Source organism: Bombus affinis, chromosome 15 (genome assembly GCF_024516045.1).
Source record: "Bombus affinis isolate iyBomAffi1 chromosome 15, iyBomAffi1.2, whole genome shotgun sequence".
NCBI lineage: Eukaryota > Metazoa > Arthropoda > Insecta > Hymenoptera > Apidae > Bombus > Bombus affinis.
In genome coordinates, this window is record NC_066358.1 from 7,442,208 (window position 1) to 7,468,470 (window position 26,263).

The 26,263-nt window shown below is 34.1% G+C and overlaps 3 protein-coding genes and 2 long non-coding RNA genes across 11 annotated transcripts; 2 read left to right on the forward strand and 3 right to left on the reverse strand.

Annotated features, from left to right (window-relative positions):
- Positions 1-834: 834 nt before the first annotated feature.
- On the reverse strand, positions 835-8,514 carry LOC126924835 (LIM domain kinase 1). 4 transcript variants are annotated; one of them, XM_050739732.1, is made up of 8 exons: positions 8,384-8,514; positions 7,399-7,513; positions 6,697-7,137; positions 6,313-6,405; positions 5,580-5,712; positions 5,257-5,489; positions 4,923-5,151; positions 835-4,835 (listed from the first exon to the last, which is right to left on the reverse strand). In XM_050739732.1, the coding sequence occupies exons 1-8, from the start codon at positions 8,403-8,405 to the stop codon at positions 2,535-2,537; spliced, it is 3,567 nt and encodes a 1,188-aa protein (XP_050595689.1). In that variant the 5' UTR covers positions 8,406-8,514; the 3' UTR covers positions 835-2,534. The 4 variants fall into 4 exon arrangements, with proteins under 4 accessions (XP_050595689.1, XP_050595688.1, XP_050595690.1 ...); XM_050739731.1 differs by lacking the exon at positions 8,384-8,514 and adding an exon at positions 7,832-7,977; XM_050739733.1 differs by lacking the exon at positions 8,384-8,514 and adding an exon at positions 7,750-7,771.
- A 357-nt stretch (positions 8,515-8,871) lies between these two features.
- Positions 8,872-21,426, reverse strand: LOC126924857 (acidic phospholipase A2 PA4-like). 4 transcript variants are annotated; one of them, XM_050739797.1, is made up of 5 exons: positions 21,043-21,426; positions 14,542-14,796; positions 13,573-13,910; positions 12,721-12,918; positions 8,872-12,498 (listed from the first exon to the last, which is right to left on the reverse strand). In XM_050739797.1, the coding sequence occupies exons 2-4, from the start codon at positions 14,794-14,796 to the stop codon at positions 12,753-12,755; spliced, it is 759 nt and encodes a 252-aa protein (XP_050595754.1). In that variant the 5' UTR covers positions 21,043-21,426; the 3' UTR covers positions 8,872-12,498; positions 12,721-12,752. The 4 variants fall into 4 exon arrangements, with proteins under 4 accessions (XP_050595754.1, XP_050595755.1, XP_050595753.1 ...); XM_050739798.1 differs by lacking the exon at positions 21,043-21,426 and adding an exon at positions 19,726-19,744; XM_050739796.1 differs by lacking the exon at positions 21,043-21,426 and adding an exon at positions 19,376-19,520.
- On the forward strand, positions 18,711-19,220 carry LOC126924866 (uncharacterized). The gene is made up of 2 exons (XR_007713730.1): positions 18,711-19,059; positions 19,138-19,220. It is a non-coding gene; the product is annotated as an uncharacterized LOC126924866 (long non-coding RNA).
- Positions 21,427-21,716: 290 nt separating the features above from the next.
- On the reverse strand, positions 21,717-25,802 carry LOC126924856 (apolipoprotein D-like). Its single transcript, XM_050739794.1, has 5 exons — positions 25,658-25,802; positions 24,420-24,539; positions 24,212-24,338; positions 23,521-23,616; positions 21,717-22,767 (listed from the first exon to the last, which is right to left on the reverse strand). Exons 2-5 carry the CDS (start codon positions 24,537-24,539, stop codon positions 22,298-22,300), a joined length of 813 nt encoding a protein of 270 aa, XP_050595751.1. The 5' UTR covers positions 25,658-25,802; the 3' UTR covers positions 21,717-22,297.
- LOC126924869 (uncharacterized) lies at positions 22,642-24,097 on the forward strand. The gene is made up of 2 exons (XR_007713733.1): positions 22,642-22,789; positions 23,369-24,097. It is a non-coding gene; the product is annotated as an uncharacterized LOC126924869 (long non-coding RNA).
- Positions 25,803-26,263: the final 461 nt, after the last annotated feature.

Genomic DNA, 26,263 nt, shown 5'->3' on the forward strand with positions numbered 1-26,263 from the left:
ATTGGTGTAAAGAAAAATAATTTGCAAGGAGTTAAGATTTGTGAATGCTCCTCGTGTTCCCCAAATATGTCGAACAGAAGGAGCATAACAATTTACAGAGACTATAAAAATAATGTGTCTACCATTCCAAAGTTCGTCTTCTTCTTCTTCTTCTTCCCCCTCTCCATCGTGTTCCTTTTTTTTTTACAAAAGTTTACAGAGTCTTTCTTTGTGCCCTTCGCGTGTCTATAAAGTTTCCTACTTGTGTACTACGGTAGTCATAAGTAAGCAACGATAACGAGATTAATACTGTTTGCTGAAAATCATTCTACAACGAGTGTTACTCGCTGTTTTACATTATACACGCGATTACTCATACATAATTACTCGGTTGACCATTATTTGTTACGCTAATGTCTTTAAATATATTCGACATGCGCAGATATTATTCGTAACTTTGAAACATTCGTTCTGTAACGCCAACCATCTTTGATTCAAGTAGTTCGGAAGCTTGAAAATTTAAAGGAATGCAATTTTAACAGTTAGATGGTTTCAAACGTTTTAAATGTCAAACAGAGAATTTAACTAAACAAAAATATCTCTATTTAAAACTTTATTATTAAAAAATTCACTCGAATGTTTCAACGATTTACATCAAATCTTTTGTTTAAACATTATATAATTGTCTGCTGTTTAAACATTTAAATCGGACATTATTTTCTCTTGCTTTTGTTCTAATCGGTTTTCGTACATATTCACTTTTTTGAATGATGATTACTCGTTCTCAAAATGTAAGTTTTACAATATGGTATTATTTATTGCTCGTATTGTCCATTGAAATTAATATCTGGAAAATTTTCATTCTTTTTTTTTTGTCATTTTTATTTTCGTCAATACATTATTAGTTTAGTACTGCGAGTAATTTTTCTTTCTTCTTATACATTAAAGAGTAAGAATTGGGGTTCCATTATTTTAGTAACGTTTTTTCAGTCTACTCCCACTTGAGATTTTTCAACTATAGACAGCTTCAAAACACCTTTTATCACAGATAATAAACATTTATTTGGTGTAACGAATCGAAGTGCTTTCAATAACAACAGTGTTCAAATAAATCAAAATTTTTCCCAATAGGAAGAAGACAATGTTAATGCATAGCCAATTGTTAATGAAAATCTGAACGGGAAAGAAACGTGGGTAACAAAGTGTACAAATTTTTATATGCAACACAAAATGCGAAAATCTTACTAATTAACTTGTATAAAAACTATTAATCGTATTTTTTTTTTCCTTTTGTTTTAATAAGACTCAAAATTCAATTGTAAGTCATTTAAATCCTGTACTCTACCACTCACTCTATTTTGATTAAATTAGGGAACATTTTGTTTACGATTAGAATGTAATAGAATAGAAATACAACTTTTTTTAATAGTATCAAAAGAAGTTTTGTCTCTACATTATCAATATAAAGCTTTTTACTGTTAAATATATGTTCTGTAAACAGTGTTTTGAACATGAGAAATGTTGGAATATATATATACAAAACTATATTACAATCTTTTATATTATACACATCATACTACTTTTATCATCACTTATATCTTTGCTAACATGTGTATGCGTGCATATGTGTAACGTGTGAATCATTTAAGTTAAATAAAAATGTAGGATATACAATTTTGCAATTTTGAAATTAAACATAACATCAAGAACATAAGAAACGGAGAAATGTAATATCAATCAAATAAAATTATATTTCCTATGTGAATAACAAAGATATAACTGACGAGCCCAAATTTTATACATGTCGATAATAATCTGTACATGCACACCACCGTCATATATGTGGATAATATTTTACAGTATGATGTACATATATATCCGGTAAAGAATATCATTTTTTTTACACTCTATTCTACAAAACTGACTCTACAGTAATGCTTACAACTTCTTCGATATAATCCCGTATTTCCACAGAGAATAAAGAACTGGAGACGTAGCGATCCAGACTTCCTGTTTAGTGTCCCCGGGAACACGTTTTGAAAATTGTTGATCGCGGAACACGCGATCGGTGCGTTTACGAACACCATTTCTGAAAAGCACACGTTAGTTCTATCGATTCTGAATGCATGAGAATTCTGGATGGAATGCTTTCGTTAGTCTTATAATTACATAAATTCCCGCTTATGAGAACCACAAGGCAAGATCTTGCAGGAATGCGAACCTTTTAGGGCGAGTTCGTCTGGATGGCATTACTGTGCCATCCACAATATATTTCAAACTCATACAAACTGATCATTAGATTCATTAATACTGGACATCAAGTTGTTAATAATATTTTTTCACACGATGTCACACAATATTACAACACAGTCGGCAAAAGGAAAAAATTCTCTTCGTGTTGATCATATATCATTTTTAAGGTTATTGAAGTTAGACAAATGAGAATGAGAACTACACAACTTAAATTACCAGATCTTCAATTAAGCGTAAGAGAATAAGATTAGTAAAGATTCGTTTCATTACGAATGATAGATTACTTTGTTAGCGTGGAAACTTCACAAAGCTGTGCTCTCTATCGGCGACGCAGCCCGATTAGGAGTGCAACACCGTTCAGGAGTATGGCACAAATCCGGTGTATGCCTACCGTCTCGTAACTGAACGAAATCTAAGTCTGCGAAAAAATTACTTCTCATGGTACCGACTGCGCTGTCGGAACCGAAACTATCCTGCCTGCATAGATCCACATTTTTATAACATTCGGTGTACTCGGTTAAAGAGTTAGGCAATTTTCCATCATACATCGGCGCCGTTTCGATTACTGTCTTCTTAGAGTTACTCGACTCGAAATTCATACAATTTTGGGTGGATGCGGTGCAGTCTTTTTTGTTGTCTACATTAGTCTCATTTCGAGTATTGTACGAAAGAAAATTATCGTTCTTGGAAAGACTCGAATTCGAATAGAGACTATCTGTATAATGAAGCGCAGTATTATTCCTGAAACTGCCTTCTTTACGGAGATCCTCCTTCTGCAAGGTGTTGAAAGGCGAATAATCTTTATACATCTTATCTTTGTGTTTGGCTGTACAGTCTAATACTGTGAGACTTCCTTGTCTAGACAATATACTACCGATATCCGAAACATTACTTTCCTGCCTGGTTACCCTATCGTTGATAGGCTCATCTTCGGTAACTTCTCCCGGGCTTACACTTACTTTTGATTGTAACGAAGTACCAGCTTCGGATTGACTGTTCTTCTGCGGCGAAAATGCATTCTTTGGCGTCTCTTTTGTAGGAGAAATCTTTGTCCTTCTGAGGTAAGAGCCTGCCGATGATTTTGAAGTTTCGCCTACAGTCTTCTTCGTATCGTTATTGTTCTTACCATCAACTTTACTTTCCTTCTCTACGACGTTCATTGATTTTCCAATTTGTCTCAAGTAGGAACTAACAGAATTCGTATCCGGCATTTTGAACTTGCCCTCCAACTTCGTTCTCGAGTGGCCGCCGCTCATCGAATTATATTCACTGGATTTCTCCGCCGACTTGGAATTCAAATTATTGTTCACTTTGTACGAGTACTTGTTATCGATGATGTATTCAAGAGTATCCGACAAAGAGCTCGGACTCGCTCTGCCCACATATCGTATTTTTTCAATAGTAGGTATCCGTTTCAAATTAGATTCCGTTTCATTTTTCACGTACAAATCCTGATTATCGTTAGAAAATTGAGCAGGCGATTCGGTCGACTTGATAGTTTGCCTTGGAAAACAGCCAGTGAATCCACTAGAGTCCGGAGAAATAACAATGTCTGGTTTATCGACGGAAGCTTCCTTAGACCTCGAGTTTTGCCTCGAGTAACGACCAGAGGTTCCAGATGATTCGTTCGTTTTACTATTTTGTCTCGTATACCTTCCTCGAGGAGTTATCACGTCAGGCACTTGAAGAATATTGCTACTAGGCACAGTTTCTTCGCGTTCCAGCGTGCTGTCGTCACAACCGCTGCATCGTTTCTTCTCCTGGTGTACTTGACCTTCTTTAATAGGCTTCAATTGTGGCGTCAGTGTTTCTGGAGTCGTGGACTCGCTCGTACTCGTACTCGATCCTGTGTAGTTTCTAACATCGAATTCCAAATGCGATGGCAATTCTGCGCCCACCGATAAATGCTTTGCTAACGCTTTCAACCATAACTGCATCACTTCGAAAGGTGGCCTCTTGTCGGGATTCAGATCGCAGCAAAGAAAGGCGATCATATAAAACATTTCTGGGCAATTGGAGCAAAATTTCTCCTTGAATACGTTTTGGTTCAGGCCAAAATCTGAAGAGCGTGGTAAATAGTCAGGATCGGCTTGAACCCGGCCAATGATTTCACAAACGACGATACCAAAGCTAAATATATCAACTTTTTCGTCATACTTGTTGCCCTTCATCATCTCAGGCGCCATCCAATATGGATTCCCGACTACTGTGTATCTTTTCTTTCGCTCTTTCTTTGATGTTTTCACTTCTCCGTCGGAATGTCTGCTGTATTTGCGACTGTGGGGGGAATTGCCATTCTGTATTATCCTGGCTAGGCCGAAATCGGCCACGACTACAGTCTTATCCTCGCGTACGAGACAATTGTGCGAGTTCAAATCTCGGTGAATGATATTCATGGAATGTAAGTAAGCCATGCCAGCGGCTATGTCTTTAGCAAACGACGTCCGTTGCTCCCACGGTAAGATTTCGTTCGTATCATGAAGCAGAGCTCTCAGAGTTCCACCCGCTATGTACTCGGTGACCAAATGAAGCTTTTTATCTTTGTACAGAACACCAATGAATCGGAGAACATTGTTATGATGTAACGAACGTAACACAGCAACCTGTTAAGGGCGATAACAAAGAATAAAATAATGTACATAAATATAGAGATACATAAAGGATCCAGCGACGGTGAAACGCAAGCTTACCTCTTTTAAAAAATTCTTTTGAGCTTCTTCGTCTACTCTATACAACTCTTTTAGCACCATCACTTCGTTGGTATCTCTGTGTGTGACTTTGAACACTTGCCCGAAAAATCCTGTACCTAACAGTTCACCCTTGACTAGATCACTGGCACGAAATATTCTTTGATTCTTTGGTTCGACACGAAACGATCTAGTTCTGCTTAAGTCACATGTAGGATTTGTGGGCGAAGATCTATAAATATATTACAAATATATTACAGAACAAACTTTAAAATAAATATATATTCAGGCATCGGTAGACATTATGAAAGCATTTCATTTGAAACTTGATCTGTACCCGTCAAGCAGTCGCGACATGGAGCTACTACGCTCTTTGTGCATAGGATCCCTGGTCCTCCGCAATTGTCTGCTTCGTGTCCCACTGATATATCCTTCATCCCGGCGTTTAAATAGGCGTTCTTTATTTTCGGGACTTGTTCTAGGACTTGCAATCGATGTCAACATTGCTGCGGTCGGCGATGAATATGCGGGTCGTCGAGACACTGCGTCCGGATCGTGCTCAATGGTTAACTGCAATATTCAATGCATTTTGTTTTTATCATTAACTATTTTTTGAGCACATAGTAAAGACATAAACTGCCGTTGTAGGATAAAATTTACCTGTAAAACTGTGTCGGAATGTTGTATTAGATTTTCAATGCTCTCTATAGGCTGATCCTTAACCGGAGTGCCATTTATTTCGAGTATGCGGTCACCGATGTGCAAAGATATGAGATCACTGGACATATTCAGTCTGTAACACATTTCACATGACATTTCTAATATTCATAAATATATGATATATATATATATATATTTTTTTTTTTTTTAAACAAAACATGCAAAACTGCGTGCATTTAATTCATATTTAATTTGGATATTAGAAGTGAAATTAAACAGTGGAACTAATTTCCATGTTTATTTGTGACCTAATACATCTTCCCTCTTTTTCTTTTTAATTGTGAGATACACATAAAATACAGAGCACAAGAGATATAAAATACGAAAATGTGAAAGAAATGAGATATATTTGAATGTCATAATGTTGTGACATTAAAATGTCATTAAAATAAATATAAAAGTATGGCATTAGAATTGAAATCATATTAGTGAAATAACATGTAGCGATTGTCTGAAGTGTATGATTTAAACTTTCACTTCATCCTAAATATTACATGCTCACACATCTAAGCAGCACATATTATGCAGTAAACAAATAATATTACACACAAGGAAATTATTTTGCACAAGATATATATTTTGCGTGCAGTTAAATAGCAGATACTAAAAGATACACATTTAACTTATAACAAATACAATATCTAGTGCATATTATTTATTTGTTATGCTGTACCTATGATTAGAGAAGTGGCAGCATAGTCTAAATAGAACCTCCATCACAGAGGCCAGCAGCTTACTGATTTTTCCACGAACATTTCTCATTAACCTGCATTTTAGTTCAAAGTTATTAGAGGCTGCTCATCTATTTTGCTTTATTTATTTATTTTTAAATAACCACATTCATGCATAGTGTTAAATATTTATAAAAAAGCTACAACAATATAGTTTTGCAATGGCAGTACTAGTTTATTTTAGAAATGAATACTTTCTATCATCTCTTGTTTTGCACGTTTGTTTTAAAACAATATAAAAAATTGTTGACATTATTTTATAGCCCTGTATCTTGTTTTTATCTTCTAACCAGTGAATGAAAACAAATGTATATTCCTGTACATACTCAGATATGCGAAGTAAAGCACCACAATTTCGGGGATTCGGAGTTGTGTCTAATGTCAATTTAATTCCTCTTTGTTTCTCAGGATCAGAAGAATTTGGCGGTATCTCAACCAATCTGATGCTATGTGGTTTTCTCGAGAAGGGACAATTAGCTGTCCTATTGATTGGTTGCATCTGTCTCTTATAACAACTCCCACAATATAACTTGGATCTCTCAACTAGTGCATAACTCTCTCCATCTCCAATGAAGGCTCCACAGGAGTTACAGGCAAAGCATTCTGGGTGAAATTTGTGATCTCCTGCCAACATGACAGGACCCGTAATGATTTGCCCACAACCTTGACAAGCTTCACCATAGGCAGCCCCATAATCATCCTTACAGAACAGTAAGCCATCTTTCTCAAAGTACCATGTGGATAGACCAATATCACATGCTGAACACCTAGAATATGATAGTTTCATGAATGACCTATTCCTATTCATATTACAACTGAATTTTAATGGCAAAAAAAGTGTTAACATAAATTATTTTCCAATGAAATATCTTTAGTAGTATCAAATTTATATAATCTTATGAAGGTACTACTAAATGATACAAAATTTAATATAGTTGGACCTAATTAATTAATAAGTAAATGCTATAAGTGCAATGGTTTAAGATTACTTTTTATAGCCAATATATCATTTTTTTACTTATTTTTACCGAAAGCAATCGATATGCCATTCTTGATTTAGTGCCTGTATGAATTCATCTTCATCAATTGCATTGAGACATCCAGCACACGTTAATGTCCCACCACTTTCCCTACTTCCCAGGTCTAGAAAATATTGAAAGCAAATTTGAATAAAGAATTCACTCTTGGTTATAGTTTCGAATCATTTTGTATATTAGGACTATCAAACCCATCAAAATGCAGTGATTTTGGGTTTCCTGTTTATGCAGTTACTAAATAAGTAAGGCTACTTTTGGTACTTTATTATATAATTAATATTAGTTTATGAGATAAAATCATTATTATTTGTATAGTATAATCATTTATATATAATATATTACACATTAAAGACTAAAGACTTGGTAGTTCTAACGTTAAACGTTTCGTCTGTATCGAGTTATTTACATTAGCAGCAGTACATACGTTTTTGCATGACTTTCATAGGAACGCGACGCGTACTAGCGATAGAAATTTTCCTAAGCATTAAATTCCGAATAATTGGAAGTTGTTGCGGCTATGAAAACAAACACGGCGCAGTCAAACGGAAAACAGAGCGCGTCAGGGACGTGTAGTAGGAAGGAAACGTGATTCACGGTTGACATTAGGTAAGCGTTGAGAAAGCAGTTATCAACCAGCTGACAATAAATCGACCAGTTCTAAGGCGATCGAAACTTGTCAATAAGAAAGGGACATTGGCGGAATTATGAAATGTTCTTCGAAGCATTGTTTTCCTTGTCGATACACGATTGAGATGATATAGTTGGAAAGAACGCATAAATAAAGTCTCTGGAAGAGCGTGGGCCAACAGACTTGGAAGACAGGACGCCCACGCGATCCTCGAAGGATCGAGCGTACACAAAATATCATCGATCGATTCATTTGTCGCGTACACTACTTAAAATGTTACGTATATCACACTATGATTTCAGCCGATCCGTCTAGAAATAACAGTCAGCTTTGCCGAAAAAGACGTACCGTTTGACGAAACTTCATCCATCACAGCATCTAGAACTGACACACTCCCACTCCGCGCTTCAGCCACTGAATATAGAGCGAGCAGATTCGAAATCCATTCTTCACGTTACGGACATTGCGCAGTAGCGCGAAATTTAAACATCACGCAGGAAAAATATACAGCGGTTGGAAAGTATTCGAACATTTGCGATTGGGAATAAAAATAGATGAAAATAAATATCGAATAAGTTTCATCAAATACAGCTTATTTACACAAAAATATAAATATTAATTTCAATTAATTACTAAATAATAATCAATGTAGTATAAGGATACTATAGATATAATAAGAATGTCCACTTATTGTTGTCCTCGACTGTATCATAGAAAACTTTCTAGTATATAATGTATATGTTACGTAAAACATTTTGAAATTCCATTATCACTAGGATGAAACAGTCAGGTTACTCTCTTCTTCAATCATTTTATATTAAATTAAGAAGTCAACATTTTCCAGAATTAATGTTTATTTAAAGATAAGAAAATTAGTTGGTAAGGAGGTAGTCGTTTATTTTTCACACTACTTTTGGTCTTTGATTTAACTAAAATCAATACAGATGCAGTTCATTATATCTCAGATATATGTATACCTTAAACTAGTCTTTGATAACGTATCAAGATTTTTAACATATTTCAAAGATAAATGTATGAAGAATCGTGCAAAATTAATACTATTTTTTTGTGATAATATACATATTCTCTGTGGGAATGTCTATTTTAGACTAAAATATATATAATTAATGTAATATAAGCGACATTATCGCGTGCAAAGATTAAAAATGAGTATATTATGATATTGTACTTATTACAATTAAAAACTTAATTGGGTATATATCAATACATATTATTCCATCTCACATTCATTGGTACAGCTTAATCTCGAAGATTCGGTCTATTCATAGATAAATTTCACATTAAAAGATTTTTTTCAATTGTGTTATCTATAGCTAGGCTGTGGATATTTATACAAATTCATGTCTTTATGGAAAAAAGTAAAGAAATGGAACCGAGATAGAGATTTGTCTCGCTTACTAAATATTATAATATCCACATTACTTTGAATATTTTATCTTTTAATTTCGAATAAATGCATAAAAATCTGCAGTCCATCCATCACTTAAATCGTCAATTCCAAGTATGTACTATAAAACTTATTAGTATTACCAATACTATAAAACTTACTTATATAATGTATTAATTATTATGCGTGTTATACGATATACTGCGAATTTTTATGTATTTATGCAAAATTTAAAGATGCAAAAATGCACAGAATTTATGTTAGATACAAAAGTATATAAAATATCCAAAGTAGAATATTTCTTATAATTTTTAATAAACAAGAGAACTCTCTATTTAAGCTCTATTTTTTTTTTCAATTACGTTCATAAAGGTATAAATTTGCATAAAAATCCACGGTCTAACGATAATTCAAATACTTTCGTGAGCCATTGTACGAGTCTTTGGAACTAACATAATCCAACTTTTCTTTCAGTTTGTCACGAATTTGCTGATTTCACTGTACCGTTAGTCGATCGAAGGTCTTCAGGAAATAAAATCTCACTGAGGTATTCTCAACATAACATCAGTGTGACATGCTCAATCGATTGCACTCTTCCCCGGCTGACCTTCTCGAAATATGTACAAAATCCGGATAATCCTCGGTCGTCCAGCGACAACTTCCGGCACTCTCAATGCCTTATCGATTATTTGGGTACGAGTAGCCACAAATAACGGTCGGTTGCTTATAACATACCTCTACACGAGTAAAACTGTACAAGATGCTTACGTCTGAATAATTTCAATCACAGTAAAGATTGTGCAAGGCCGTCGTCATTCTGTTCTCTCTGATGTCTTTGTTTTCTTTCTCGACCACTGCTCAAAATAATTAGTATTCTTTTTTTTTATAGTAGAATATCGTTACAACAAAGTCAAAAGGCGAAAATTTTCTGTTCAGGATGGAAAGGTATAAGAATTCTTTTCGATAGGACATTGAACAATTTTTAAAGCTTTGCTTGTCTTAGACAATTTTTGTTGAAGAGATACTAAACAATTGTGTGTTTTCTTTTTTAGCAGAAATAAAGCTAATAAAAGAACGGAAAATCTCCAGATAAAGATATTATTGTAGGAATGACGAGTTATCTTCTTGGTTAACAAGTTAAAAGAAGATTAGAGAGTTATGTGAAAGATAAAAATGTGAAAGGCATTTCAATGTCAACATGTTTCTCAAGTTCTAGGACGTAAGACATACAGCTAGACGAGAATATCAAATATTTAATGTGGCTCAGACATTGAACTCGACTCGTGTAGCATTCACAGCGAAAATAAGAAATAACAAATCTGTTTGATCAAGTGTCTTCCAGATTGTTTTGAGCAGTGCGAATGAGATGAATCATAATCTTTCATGATTCTTGAATATTTAATCCGCATTGTTATCTCTGGTGCTAATTTTATCTTGCATCGGATACACGAGCGGCCTTAAAAATGTCTTAAGTGAGATAGAAATTCGTTGAATGCACAAGATTCAAAGTCTAAGCTATCAAAGTGGATAGAAAAATCGTAAACATAGTGGAGTTCATTGGTACGTTGTAAATCCATCAAGTTAATGTAGAAATGCATCAACTGTTACTTCACAAAAGAATTTAATTCGATGCGTTATTACAGTATTGTTAAGGGATTTGTAATAAATTTTAATAAATTCCTTTCAACTATCTCCGCATCAACTTGATGGATAATCCTAATCTAAGAAGGATCGTAGCTAATGCCGCTCGTTTGTATACAATTGCATGCATTTGCGTAACGGCAATGGCGACGAATGATATGCAAGAGATGCGAAGCTTATTTCGGTACCATAGTTCCAGTAAAAACCTCCTTTATCGCATTCAATCGAGCAACAATTATTCAATAATCATACTGTATCTTATTTTTTCCTGTTGCTGAACTTTGCTTCAATTTGAATTTAAAAAAAAAAACAAAGTTCTCACTACTTTGTATGTCTGCGGTGAATAACTTTCTCTTGCTCTTTCTACGAAGGTTGATCACCTAAACCGACACTTTTAAAGTTGGAAACACGTTAAAAGAGTAATATTGAGCAGTAAAATTATGAATTATTTTGTCCGTAATATAAATTTGATTCAATTACTTATACGCGACGCCCTTGAAGTTTGTAATCCTCTTTTTCAAGTTTTGCACCAATTTCTTTTCAAGGGCATTAGAGATATTGCACAATATCTTTTCTACGCCTCATTTCAAGATTACGAAACGAAGGGCAAAATAATTTTTCGTATCAACACACGACTAATCTCGAACGTTCTGCAACAAAATTGCAAGGACGACAGGTGTTAACATTTGCATAGCCGTTTCTCGCTTTCAGGCCGATGTGAACCTATCTGTTGCTTTCTTTATCTTGTAATTCATCTTGTTCAATTCGAGAATAACATTAGTTTGTAGACTTTTATAACTTTTAAATTCTGTAAGACTTCTAAACGGAATTTTTAATTCTACAAGAGTTAAGAAACACCAAATTCTTTTTCTTTTTCTTCCACTTGAGATTGAAAATAAAATAAATATTCCCGCATCTCTCTGTCAAGGTTTTTCAAGAAATCTTTAATTCTATAAAATCTAAGAAATCTCATCTTATTTCTCTTTTTCTTTTACTTGGAATAAGCCAGAAAAACACAGAAAGAAGCTAATATCTTTTACGTTCACCAGGAATTAAATCTTTAGATTTCAAGAACAATCTCAGAGTCAGTTAGAAAAAATGGCATTCCAGGGAAAACAGTGACCTGTAACAATGTAAATTCATGAATGACCAGCAAAGAAGATTCCCAGACAGGTCGGTTCTGCGTGAAAGAAAGAGAAGGGGCTTGCGAGGTACGTGGCTGAGGCGCGTGCAATTATCCCGCTCATTAGAACTCTGTTAACTGGCACCACTTCAAAGGCTATCTGGTCCGTTCTTCTTGCGTTTCCGCAATAGCTAGTTCACGTTCAAGGGCATCAACGGCACGTACTTGTCGCTTGGTTGGAATTTGTACTCGGAGCACAACCGGTTCAACTCTGATTCCGTGTAACCATTTCTGTAACAGACCAACCACGTAACAATTACATCGATTACGATCGATCATTTCATTGAAATGTTACCATTGACAGTATTGTGAAATTTTAGATTATTACGATTAATACAATATACATGATCTGAAAGTTTATCGAAATTAATTCTTTACGATGAATGTGTTAGAAGCTATAACAGAAACCCATAAACACCATCACCATGATCATAAATCATCACCAATTGATACCTTGTGGGAATAAATTTTTAATAAAATTGCATCTAATCGATGGTCATATGTAGCCACGAAAATACAAGTTGTTTCTTCTTCAGAATATCACGCATCACCTGGAGGACTGTCTTGAAGAGAAGGATCTTGTGGGTGTAATAGTCCCGCGACGAGTTAGGATACTCGTACCGCCTTGAATTCACCCAGATATGGGGACAACTGAGGAGAGTCGGTGACGTAATTATTAAGAGCGTATTTAGTCGTTAAACACTGCGGGAAGATAGTTTTCGCTTCTACCTTTTATACATATGTTTTAGATTATCCAAACGATACTAAAAATTTCTTTCTGTTCTCAGGAAAATATTAAACGAAGAAGGCCAAAAAATATCAAAAGCTTTTCTTCGAAGAAATATTAAATAGAACCAAAAAATATAAAACAATTCTTTACACTGCTAAGAAGGTAAAAAACGAGACACTCTGTGTTATAATTTTCAAACATTTCCTTTTCTTAATGAATTTTTACTGAAAGGAGACTAAGAAACTTTTTCTTCTTCCAGTAGAATATGCATGAGAAATTTCGAACAACTCTTATTTGAACTCAATATTTTACAATTTCTTTTCTGTATAACTTTTCAAACCATTCAAAGGTTTAAAAGAAAAAAAAGTTTAATTCTACACATGATCGAAAAAAGGAAAAAAGATTTAATTGCTTAAACAAATATTAAATTTAATTATTGATTAAGAAATTCATTAAAATAGTATTCGAATAAAAATCTTCTAAAATAGGATGTTTTCAAAAATTAAACAAACGAAACTCCCTAAACAAAGATATTTCACACGAACGTAAATTCTTCTAATGTCTTTGAAACCTACCTCTGCCATTGCGAGCACGGACGCCTCTCCTTAAAACAAGTCACTTGTATCACGTTGAAGAAAAGGGCACCAAGAGTGTTCGCCACTTCAGTATTAAGGTTCTGCAGACATCTACGGAACTTGGCATCGCAGTCACAGTGGGACCGTGTGAACGGTGAATTGTTGCATATGCCATTAATGCACTCTTTAGGCGATATCGTCATCGGACAATGGTCGTGTTCTCTGCAACAAGCGTCCTCGCCTGCGTGGTGACCAAGGTCATCATACGATTTTGCCAAAGTACCTGGTCCACACCATTTTGTGCCTGGATACATCAGACCACTGCCTGGAGGTTGGTTCTGATGCAATACAGAATATATTATCTTTTTACAATTTCCGAAATTCTGACTCCTCTTGCACAATAATGTATTAGCTAATAATATCAGTGAATTTTGACAATTTTTAAAAGTGATAAATATAAGTTGTACTCTTCTTGTGCATAAACACTTTTTTTATAATTTTATTATATGTATTTTTTTAATATGTTATATTTTTATTATATGTATACTTTCGTAATTAGAAATAATGTAATTCCTTGAGATTTCATGAAGTATACACATTGTCTGTGTATAAAGTTCTAATCTATCTTAAATGAAAATTTAATTAACAAATATATGAAATATAAATACTTTGGTATGTGGTAATTCTTTTAATGCATTATAAAAGTATGAATTTATTCAAAGAATAGTATGTTTAATCAACTGTTATTTAAAGTATTAATTCTTTGGGTAATACATTGTACAAATGCAAGTTTATCTAAAGAATAATGATTAATTTTTATCGTTAGTAATGCTACTAGAAGAAAAAGAATCCTACTTACTGCTGCGACTGTCTGTATAATCTATTTCTACCAAGCGAATCAAGCGTTCAATCAACTATAATTTTATTCGATTTCGTGATGAATCAACGTCTGAAGAGAACGATCGATACCTTTCCTTTGTCACGAGAAGCTTTGCACGTTTCCACCAAGTCTGCTACGAGGTTCGCCGACATTTGTCGGACCTTTTTCGGGTCAGCTCCAAGAATCATTTTCTGAATAACACCACGGTCGGTGTACAAGGCACAGAAGGGTGCGTCGGCGTTCAATTCAACCATTCTGGACATTGTGGTGTCTGCCACGAGAACGCTAGCTTCGGTTTCATCTCCCCAAAGCGTAGGTATTAACAGCAGAAATACTGCAAGCATCTGTTTAAAAAAGCAAAAAGAAGAAAGAACCCAAATTAATTCATCAAATCCAAAATATCAAACACAAGGAATTTTTTGATAAATTTAAACTTGCTATTATTATTCTCTTACATCGATTTATCTTACAAGGATCCAATATGTATTCGTTTGATGCTGATAAATATTTATATTTTCAGATTCACTATACGTCAAGAAAAGCATTAAGATTCAAATATTGTCTTATTAAATATCTTTAGTAATTCCGGTAAAAGGTATTGCAAAGCTAAAATTGACAATTTATTAAAAGTGTTCTTGTCATCAGTGACATCAACATCAGTGATTAATCGAAATTAATCGTGCCTTCGTTGCAGGTATTCTATCATTCTGTAAAACGATCACTATATCTGATTCTTAATGGAAATAAATTTTTGTTGATTAATTCGTTTTTTTAATCTCTGATTAGATGAGATTATACTCGTAGATGAATGTTCTCAACGAGGACAGTGGGTCGACAATCTGTAAACGTTTCTCAACTTTGCCGTGACTACATATGAAGTGTACAAATACCAATATTATTGTGTCTTAGCCGCATTTCGTCCTCAATTTCACTTAAGTACACAATATTAATGCTTATGCAAAGGCTGAATACTTTTTATACTCGCAGAATATTATGATTAGATTATTTAATGTAGTAGAATAGAGTATCTTTTACATCTTTGTTGAAAAAGCTATATCCGAATGTTATATAATATTTATGTATTATTTGAGGTCCAAAGATTTAATGCTGAATGTTAATTAAATTTTATATTACAATTAGTCAGTTCTTAGAAAATGAATCCATCCAAGGATATATTGAGCAATATGAACAGTATTATCAAAATAGAAAAATTACAGAAACGTTATAATACATTTAATACAGAATTAAAATATGCTGATATTGTAATAAATATACGTACATACATATTTATAACTTTTTCTTAATAATTTTTTTTTCATTACAATAGTAATATGAAACATTCGCACATATCTACAATAATTTTTCTCTTTCTTCTTTTTATTAAAAATATCAATTTCCATAACTGACAATAAATAATATCTTTATTTTCAGATTAACTTTAAAGTCTGCATGAACACTTGGATACCCATATGTTTCACCACTGATATGTTCCCATCGTAACACCCCATAATGATTTGGGGACTGGAGAATCCTCCAATTATGATGACACGGATCTAATGGAAACTGATTACATTACGTGGACAGGACAACGTGACTTTTTTTTTTCTTAATCCAACATTAATCGTTGCTCGTTGAAGTAACCGTTCAAATAAATTGACCCGCAGGAATTCCGGTCGCTTTAACGAGCGAGTTAGGGGGTAGATCAATTAAACGTTATGAAACGATGCCGTTTCTTTGCCAGGCATGTATCCGTCGTGTCCATGGCAAGGATTTACCTTGAGTTTCTTTCTTTGCCAGACATTCATGACCAACGCATTTTATTTCTTTTTTTCTCCTTGACATATTGATCAAACGTTCTACTTTGTCTGTTGCGTTGTAATTTATCCGGTAAGGATATAAGACTATCAATATTTAAATGTCGTATCATCTTTAAACTGTCACATAACTCCGATAACGCAAAATTAATTTCCATTCATGATTGCGTTTTTATTTATACTAATTAAAACCAATTGTTACATTTATCAATATTTATTAACTGTATACAGTTGCCTGGGATAAGATTAGAAGCAAAAATTGGATTAAAGAGCTTCATTTAAAGTACCAAAACATACCCAAGTACTTACTCATATATCAATAAGAAAGATTGCAGTTCAGTTCAAGATGTTTATTGAGAGATTGAGAGATTGAGAAATTATCTTTAGAGTAGCAAGATACTACAAGATAAATGACAATTGAAAGTATTAATAAATATGACTACGTGCGTTTGCATCTCCATCAACAATCATCTTTCTAAGCTGGCAAGACAATCAGACCAGAGAAGGTCCATGAATCAATCCTTGTGTACGTCAAATTGATCTAGTCCCCTTTGTATTTTTGTATAATTTACTTTGTAATTTAAATAATGTAATATTCATATATATCATAACAAAATACAGAACTTCTTTTGCCACGTATTTCTTTTATATTTCTTTAATATCATCTACAGACCAATGACAATTCTATCTACACTATCACCATCAAGCCATTCACGCAATAGAATAATATTCATTGCAGCGAAACAATGCAAAAGCACTTACTGTCGATTTACAAAAATCGAAACGTCCAAGTCAAAAGCGTCCACTAGATACTGTAGCGAGGATCTCAAGTTCTCCGGATCACATCTATCATAGATCTACATCTATCACCATCTACTCAAAACCAGTAAAAAATCGAAAACTTCTACATTATATGAAAATAAAAATTCAAGCTTAACGTGTACATAAAATTGAAAATGTCTCTATTAAAAAGCGCACGATCTTCTTTTAGCCTCGAGAATTAGAAGAAAATCTTCGATAGAGGATCGCGAGCGGAGGATCACTCGATATCTAAGGTTTGAAATCGAGGAAAGAACACCCGAAGTAGTAACTTGGAAGATCGTCGATCGACTAATGCTGCTTCACCTTTCTAGAGAATAGCTTTCAAAGATCGTTCCAAGGACGACAATCTTCGTAAGGTCGCTGGTAGATAAGGAACAAAGACCGAATCGTTTTGAAGGCTCCGCATCCACTGCCCTTCTCCCTGACGCGTCGAAATCGCGAAGGAGATCGAAAAATAAAAGCGGAGATGAGACGCCAGAAAACGAGGGCGATGAACGAACTTGCGAATCCCTGTTACGAGTCATTAGAGACTCGATACTTGAATGATGTTAAATGGCTTTTAAGTAACCTTCGGAGATTGACGTGAATGTAAATTATCGTTTTCTGTGCCTACGTTCTTTACTTGTCTATGCAAAGAAGAATAATAAGACTTTTAGATACTTTGTATGCTGTTGTTTGCAGAAATTAATTAGGCAGATAGGCCATAGACGATCGAATTAAATACGTAACGAACTTTTCGAACGACTTAATAACTGGATTGAAGTCAGTGATTTTCATTCAATTTTATTCTATTTTACTATTGATTTTAAAAATTATTCATCCTATCTTGTCAATTATATCGGTATAGGACCATTTTTGCACTATATATAATATATGATTAAAACGGATATTTATGTTGTATCATTCTAACTGCTAAATTCATTTCCAGATTAATTTGGAACATGACCAATGTCTCGTTACAATGCTGATGATGTTTCAAAATATTTTATACGACACGTACGATATGCACATAAAAATTATATACTGTAAGTGTGGAAATATCTTCATGAGCCACTGTAAGTAATAACGTCAAATGGATAAATCGACGAGGATTGGTACCATTCAACGACACAGTCCGTTCGATAGATGGAAATTTAATCTAATTAGCGCGATTAGACCGTCCCAATTCAAGGAGTCGAACGAAATCTTGCGAGCCTCACGCGAGAATCACCAACCCTACATAGCGAAATTGATCCAGAATCTGGGTCAACCGGTCTCGTTGACGAACTTGTCTCTTGAACCTGCGCCAATTCACACCGAATTACCCTATGATCAACTGGTAAATCAAGCGTGACTCAACTATACTGACCCACCTTCACCTATTTACAAGGGTCACCCATCATAAATCATCATTACACCTTGTTTTATCCGACATCATCAACTCCTCATAAAAAAAAAAATGATGTAAATTTCTTTGTTTGCTAATCTTATTATGGTTCATGACTTTCTTTTTTATGGAAAGTCTGTCTTGATTTTGGAAAAAATATATACTATTACTTTGAGTATTAAGACACCCATTTATTGAAAAATTCTAACAAATTTTCCTTTATTTAGTATTTTCCAATGAAATGACAGATTTATAATATAGTAACTATAAAATATCAAAATACACTGAAAGCCATTGACTTTGCAATAAATATTGACAGGTGTCTTAATATTTCTGACTGCCAGGGTAAAGGAATTATGTTATTAAAAGTAACTTATTCTAAGGCATGAAGGAAAATTGTTTTATAATATCGAGTTACATGTATAACATGTATAACGTGTGTGCCAACTGCAATTACTTATATCTGAATTTAATTTTAATCTTATCTTTTGTTTTAGGCTATAAACATTACTAAGGATTGCAACAGAAATTGTGCATTTACAAAATTAAGTGGAAAAAAAATCGTAACATAACGACCGTTCACTTATTAATTATAACCCAATTAGGTAGGCTAATAATCATCAGCATGGTATGACCATCAGTCACCAAATTACTTCTCAATGATCCCTATTATCCCTTTCCAGAAAGAAGACGTGCAAATAATTCTCCATCCACAAAAGCAAATGTCAAGGAATTTACTCTGTTGCTCAGAAGTATTTGGATTGCATATTTTTGTCAAAATTGAAGTATTGCTTTTGTCCATTAGTTTCTCATTAATTTATACTCTTTATTAACATTCATATACTATTGCTATAAAAGTATCCAGCTACTTATGGGCAACAATGTATTTGGGAGGACCTACCCCTCTGCCTCCACTCTTACCTGTTTCATCACAAGCGAACTATCTGCAACGACGAGGAATATTCGTACAAAGCCAACAAGAACCAAGAATCAAATCGCGATCCAATAAATTATATCACGCTAAGCTCATTCATAAAAGAAACGAAGCACGGTAGAAACGAAAAAGCGAGAATACAAAGCACGGTGAAGTATCATAACAAAATGTGGCGACGAGTGGCCGAGGAATTAGCAAATTAGCCAGGGTTTGACGTCAAGAACAATTCACGAAGAATCGTTGCTCGTTACGCGTACCACGCGCCGCTTATATCGATCAATTACCCTATGGAAAAGTCGTGCACGTGCAGTGGTGAGCATGTTCATCGCAACTTTACCAGGTCAAGATCACAAAGAACAGGCAAGTTCAGTCTCAGATGGCTCAAATCGTCCGTTCTGTCGTATAGTTTTAGACGTTGCAAGTGGATCGATTTAGTAGAAACGGATTTTATGAAATAGATTTGAAAGATCGAGTAATAGGAGACACGTTCGAGTCGAGGAAATAACGCGAAACTCACTGAAAGAAGAGACAAGGTGCGGAAGGGACTGCCAACCAACTCCCACCTCCGGCTGCGCACCCCGGAAACCGTAACGCGACTCGAGCTACCGCAGTGCGCAACAACCCCTCAACTTACCTTCACTGATCCCGTGGAATTCGTAGAGTTGAATTTTAAAGGTAACCAAGGTGCCATTGGCAAATATTTGGAGATTTAGTATTTGTTAATTTGAACGATTGTGGTCCAAGGAAACACTGGACATTTTATTTTAGACAAGTTGAAATGTCAATAGTTTAAGGGTTCTCTCTAATTCTCCAAATTCTTGGATTTTTAAACCTTTATATTTCTGGATTAAAAATTTTTAGATTTTTTGGCATTTAAATTCCAAAATCTCGAATTGACTACAATAATTGTCCAATTCTCTAAATATTACAAATATAACTTTAATTTATTACCCTTTTAAATTTGGTATTTAAACAAAAATTTGGCAGTAAATGAAAATAACGCATAATTACAATCTCTGTCTAAATAGTCTATTTTATCGAAATATTGTGGTAAATGAATCGTTATAAACAAATGTCGAACGATCGCTATTTTTATGTAATGAATACATTTCGAACATAGATATCTGAATGGATGTGTAATTTCACTAACAAGTACTACAAATTTCAAAGGTGAATACAATTTCACGCAAAGGTGTCTCCTTTCGCTCAATTTATCTGAAATTCAGTCCTAGTATGTACCGAATGATTCCGCTTCCTACATAGACAATTATAAAAGATTCCTTTTGCGTAGAACTTAAATATTCACATTGTTTGAAAAGTAAATTTTTCGGGAATATCGTTTATCGATTCTTTGCGCGTATTCCTTTAGGAATTATATTCTGAATAATGTATGCGTCTGAAACGTACGCGTCTTGAATATAATTTTACACTTTTTCAATTTTAAATCTTCCGCTGAAATTATAACTTCTAATTTCCAATTAAAGAATTATATAAAAACAAAAAATGAATGTATCAACGATCAGCGTGTTTCTCGTTTCTGAATTTTTGGCACTTTTAGACTTTACAACTCCTATATTTCTAAATATTTAAATTTTGAAAACACTAAAGAAGCAAAAGGGGAAAAGGCAAAAGAATAATAAATTAATGTACATACATTGAAGGATAACTCCGGATGGTTTTCACTCTGAATCAGTGATGGTAAACAGCAGTCAATTTATTGTCTCTACAGGATCACGATTCTCGAAAGATCTCTTCGGTGGTTGCAGAGAACTGCGGACGTCAAAACAGAGTAGTTAATCGTAGGATGTCCTTCTTTCTGGATAAAGATCAGCTTTATGATCTCTCCAACGGTTGCTATCAAACTGATCGTTGAAACGGGTCGTCAGGATACTAATATTCCGTGGCATACATATACAATCCCAATGGTCCAGATTACACGGGGGAGATTCTGAATCACGTGATACGCCGTATGTTTGCAACGGTACAACATATAACTCTGTCTGTTGTAAATAGATCGGATTAATTTGTCCGCGGCGCAGGATATGCTGGCGACGTTCTTCCTTCCGTCAGAGATTTTGCAGTCGTTTTACGCTTTTAATACCCCTCAATGCAAACCAATTGAGACCAATGCGATTCTCTTTTCTTTAAACATCCGCGACAGGACTGCATATTGTCACGGTTTGAAATAATTGAGAACGATTGGAAACTCGTTATGGACGCAGTAATTCTAGATTTCTGTGCCTCTTTGTTATTCTCTTGTATTACTTGCAACGTTTGAGTTCAATAACGTCTCGCATCTCATAATTGTAAAACCATCCAGAAACCATCAATTTTTATATATTTTTATTTTTTATGTCTTTATTATATATTTTTATATCTTTATGTATACAAAGAGTAGTTCTAGATCTTCATACTTTTTCTCGCGCCACATAACTAAGCTGTGGATGTTTATGAAAAATCATATTTTTATCAGAATGATTAAAAAAGATGAAGCATGAATATAACGTGTGCTTAAAATCGAAACATCAAGCCAAAGTATGGAAGATTTAAACTATAAAAATATTTCTTAAAGTATATAGTTAATTATATATTAAATATAGTAGCTTTTTATGGAATACATATGTGAAAACTTTATTTATTCGCGTTAGGACTTCATTTTATTTCAATCACGTTAAAAAAATAAAAATATCATTTTGTTCGTTACATTGTCTTTCGTTCTCGACTCGCGTCTATTCCTAATTATAGCGTACGCTGTTGTGATCGATTATTCTCTCATAAAATTTCAGCAGACAAAGTTAAAGCAAAACATAGGAATATCCCTACAGTAAAAGGACGAGTATAGAAAGAAGGAGGAAAAGCATTGATCCTCATCGAGATTTATGCATTTGGAATGAACTTAAATCTAGAATCTAAGGAATCCATTCGACTTCGTTCGTTTCGTAATTCCTCGTAATGGCTGCTCTGGTGTTCGCCTCAGGTTTGCTAGTACTTTTCTCTTCACTTCCGGACAATTTATGGTATACTTTGCTTCCTGCACTGGCCACCCATTGGACACCATCGCCGATTTTTTCTCCAGCTTTACGAACCACGTTTCCAAGGTTCTCAGCTGTAAAAGTATTCGGATCCACGTTGATGTCCAGACTATTGTTGCCGTGAGGACATCCAGATTGAGAGATGATGCTCAAGTCAAAAGGATCCACACCGGACTGAGCCAAAAATTGGCGCATATCGTCCACGTAGCTCTTGTCTAGTTCTCGGTGCCTGGAGAGGATCGTCGCACTTTGACGATGAGCGAACGTCAGCTTCTGGCATGTAAAAATACCAGCGTAGTTCACGTAATCTGTAGCGAATACTACGTGAGACGCACTTCCGGCTACACCTTTAAGTAAGTTAAATTGCTGGTTAGTATGAGTAATTGGACAATTCGTTAGGGGGAAGTTGATAGTGGAGCCAAACACTGAGGTGTTTGATGAAGTAATACTATAATATTTCATTTCACATATAATATATAATATTTTATTTACATATAGCTTTAGTGTAATACCATGCCGGTATATACAGGGTGTTTCGGCAATTGTGCTACAAGTCTTGCTTTCAGGAAAACAGATTTTTAGTTGACAACTAGATTTAGTACACGCGCATGATTTTTACTTATTTTCACGTATAGAACAACCTCTTGTCGGTTATTTACTTTTGTTCAAGCCGGAATTAGTCAAATTCAAGTACTTGACAAATTTTCGAACTCGACTTTCTTGGAAACGAGGCGTCGTATGAAACAATTTTATTCTATATTTCTAACTTGTTTTTTCATACAGAATCAGACTATTGTTGACACGATTGCCGCAATATCCTGCGTATTTAATTGTATATATCTTGTTATCCCATTATTTATTTAAAAGAATTCTTAACGTAAGAATATATAAGAGAGTTTATCTCACAGATTCAAATCCAAAAAAATTCAATAAAAATCTCGATTTCAGATCAGTTAACACCGCATATCAAGTTACCAAAGGCTAAAACCATAAAATTGAACCCAGCAATTGCACTACTTTACCATGACTCAGATTCTTCTGAAATCCTTCTGCAACGACGAAGATATATATATTTCATGGAACATGATCGTGATACTTACTAAGAGGAAAACGAACTATCATTCGTGCTGGCGTACTCGGTTCCGGAACGCTCAATTCACCGGTGTAATGATACTCGTGCTTCAATGGCGTAAGACCTGTACATAGAGACGACGCTTCATTACGGATAATTCATCCCACTTGCCAGACAGTTATCCTATTGACATGCTTTTATGGGTCCTGATGGGATCCGACGTTCACCTTCTTTATTAATTCAAAAGCTTTCAACAATATATACACACCCAACGCGACCACGTCATCTATAAAAGAAAATCTTGCCCTTTTCGAAACTTCGTCGTTTACTATTGTTACCATAGTTCATAATGTCAGATGCACCTTTACAATCTCTATTATCCTTTGTGTCTCTACGAATCTTGCTTCAGAATTTTCTCCTTTCATTGTTCCTCTTTGAATTTTAGATTTCTTCAAATTCTAAACGCTTTTTCTATCGTTAACCACTTCGTTTTCATTCGACTGCGAATGTATATGCATTTATGGAAAATTTAAAGGTGCAAAAGTACATACGACGCAAGTAATGCCCAAGAATATCATAATATTAAACTTTTTAAATATGAAAAATATTTAGATTCAATATCTTAAATTCTTCTTTGGTTCTTTAATTCTATTAAAAATATATAATATTTAGGCGAGAGGTCCTCAATTTATTGATCACCTAGATTTTCTTCTTCTTACCTAATATTGGGTGATTAGAATCCTGCGTTATGACGTATTCGCCCGGTTCTTCTCCACGAGTATAGTTGTAAGTGATGCAATTGCTAGCAGTCGATGTTTTCTGGATTACGTACCACACACCTAAAAACTAAATTTGCTAGATTATTATAAACATATGACAGAATGAAGTTAAGAAAATTTATCATAGACGAAAATATAATTAACGTACTTTGTTCATTTGAAATCCCGGCATGGGTGGCACGATGGGGCAAGCCCCCATGTGATATGTGTGTGGCCTAGCCAGGATAAAACACCCCAGTAGGAATGTTAAAAAAAATAGGGTCTTCATCTGTGAAAGAAAATTTTTATATTAGAAAAAGCAGAAATGATGATTATAGTAGTGACCTTCTTATTATTAAAAATTTTAATTTTTATCAAATAACACTTCTAATTATCAGCTGTATTTCTACATATCAGGAAAATCCCCGAGAAACAAATTATCCTTATTTACAGAGTCAGTGATTTAGTAAAAATATATCATGTTAAATTTCAATTATCAATAAATTTGTCTACGTATCAGGAAAATCTCTGAAAAACAAATGATCAAGTTTACAAAGTCAATGATTTCCCTATAGCAATATAGTTCACTTATATAAAATTATTTTTATCTTTATTTTAAGATAAATGTATAAAGATATCTCATTTCGTAGAATAAGTCATAAATGACAGTTGTAACAGTAAACAAAGAAACAAACTTAAATCGATTCATCGTATATAATTTAACAATACGATTCATTATCAGGGCTCTTGAACCTGAAACAAAGAGCGAAAACCATAGCACGTCCAGTAACGCTTGAATTTTCTATAGCGACAAAAAAAAGTCACGAAGAGCAAAGACTAAGATTAACCTTGATGACCTCAGGGCTCAGTTCCAGAAACTATTTATCACAAGAGAAAAGTCATGTTTCTTTTATTATTCACGGTTGAAGGAAGAACGATATATATACTTCGCGCCACTACAGCACTAATTAGCGTAAGACAAGATAGACAGGCATCAAGTCTTTGTTTGTAGAATTGTAGATTTATATAACAAAGTAACAAGCCAAAAACCTGGATTCGCTTAATGCTATTCATAACACAGAGATATTTCTCCATGAATGAAGAAAAGAAACTAAATTAACACCATTTTATAACTATCTTCAATGCCTTACAAGGTATTTAATAAAAGTTAGCATTTTTTAAATGTATTTAATAAAATTTATCAATAAAAATTACTATAGCAAATACTATAATAGAGTATTCCGGAGCATATGAAAATATGAATCCTGTTTAAATATATCTACTCAAGTGGGGACTACCATTTATGGCGTATTTAAATTGCAAACGCAAAGATAAATGCAAGTACAATGTACCTACTGATGTAAAACGTAACGCGTTTAATATGTTAAATTAAACGAGCATACTCACTGTTAGGTGACGTTGTCAAGTTCTGAGCTGGTACTGTAAACAGTAGCTTCAGTGGAGGATTTTATGAGACATTCCCCACTCTCAATCCAATTATGGGTCACGCATACTTTGAACGAATTAAACACGTTGTTTCTAAAGAATCTGTAGAAGTACATCGATTTCTTTTGTTGCCTTCCGTAAATCTTTTTTTTTCTTTTCCATTATACTACAATGTTGAACTATTAACAGAATTAGCACAGAACATAATATAATTAAACCATCTTTGAACATTCGGAATCATTATTTTATAACTATACTGTATTATTTTTATAGAAAAGTGAAAACAACAGAATCGATATCTTTTTTTTAAATATAAAACATCATAAATAGGCAATATCCTATGATGTTAAATTTATATTTATCTTAATAATAGGTTATTGTTTGATGATGTATTACATACAAAATAAGAGATAGAATTTTCTAAATCTTATACGTATCTTTTCTCACAAAAACCAGTTTGTTTACGTCCATTAGAAAAAAGATGAAGACGCGGGTGCCGCATAATTTCGCTATACCGCTGCTCGCGATGAGTCATCTTTGTTCGTAACTAAATCAAGTTAGTCGTTC

Excerpts from the sequence above, each read along its gene's own strand:
- LOC126924835 (XM_050739731.1), bottom strand. The coding sequence starts at position 7,892 with ATGCTTAGGAAAATTTCTATCGCTAGTACGCGTCGCGTTCCTATGAAA. Across the intron at positions 7,138-7,398 it reads TGGCATATCGATTGCTTTCG|GTGTTCAGCATGTGATATTG; the intron begins GTAAAAATAAGT and ends ATCATATTCTAG. Across the intron at positions 5,490-5,579 it reads ATTCCGACACAGTTTTACAG|TTAACCATTGAGCACGATCC; the intron begins GTAAATTTTATC and ends TGAATATTGCAG.
- LOC126924857 (XM_050739796.1), bottom strand. Across the intron at positions 13,911-14,541 it reads CTTCTCGTGACAAAGGAAAG|AACCAACCTCCAGGCAGTGG; the intron begins GTATCGATCGTT and ends GTATTGCATCAG. Across the intron at positions 12,919-13,572 it reads CCGTGCTCGCAATGGCAGAG|TTGTCCCCATATCTGGGTGA; the intron begins GTAGGTTTCAAA and ends GACTCTCCTCAG.
- LOC126924856 (XM_050739794.1), bottom strand. The coding sequence starts at position 24,539 with ATGAAGACCCTATTTTTTTTAACATTCCTACTGGGGTGTTTTATCCTG. Across the intron at positions 24,339-24,419 it reads CGGGATTTCAAATGAACAAA|TTTTTAGGTGTGTGGTACGT; the intron begins GTACGTTAATTA and ends TAGCAAATTTAG. Across the intron at positions 22,768-23,520 it reads GATAGTTCGTTTTCCTCTTA|GTGTAGCCGGAAGTGCGTCT; the intron begins GTAAGTATCACG and ends ACTTACTTAAAG.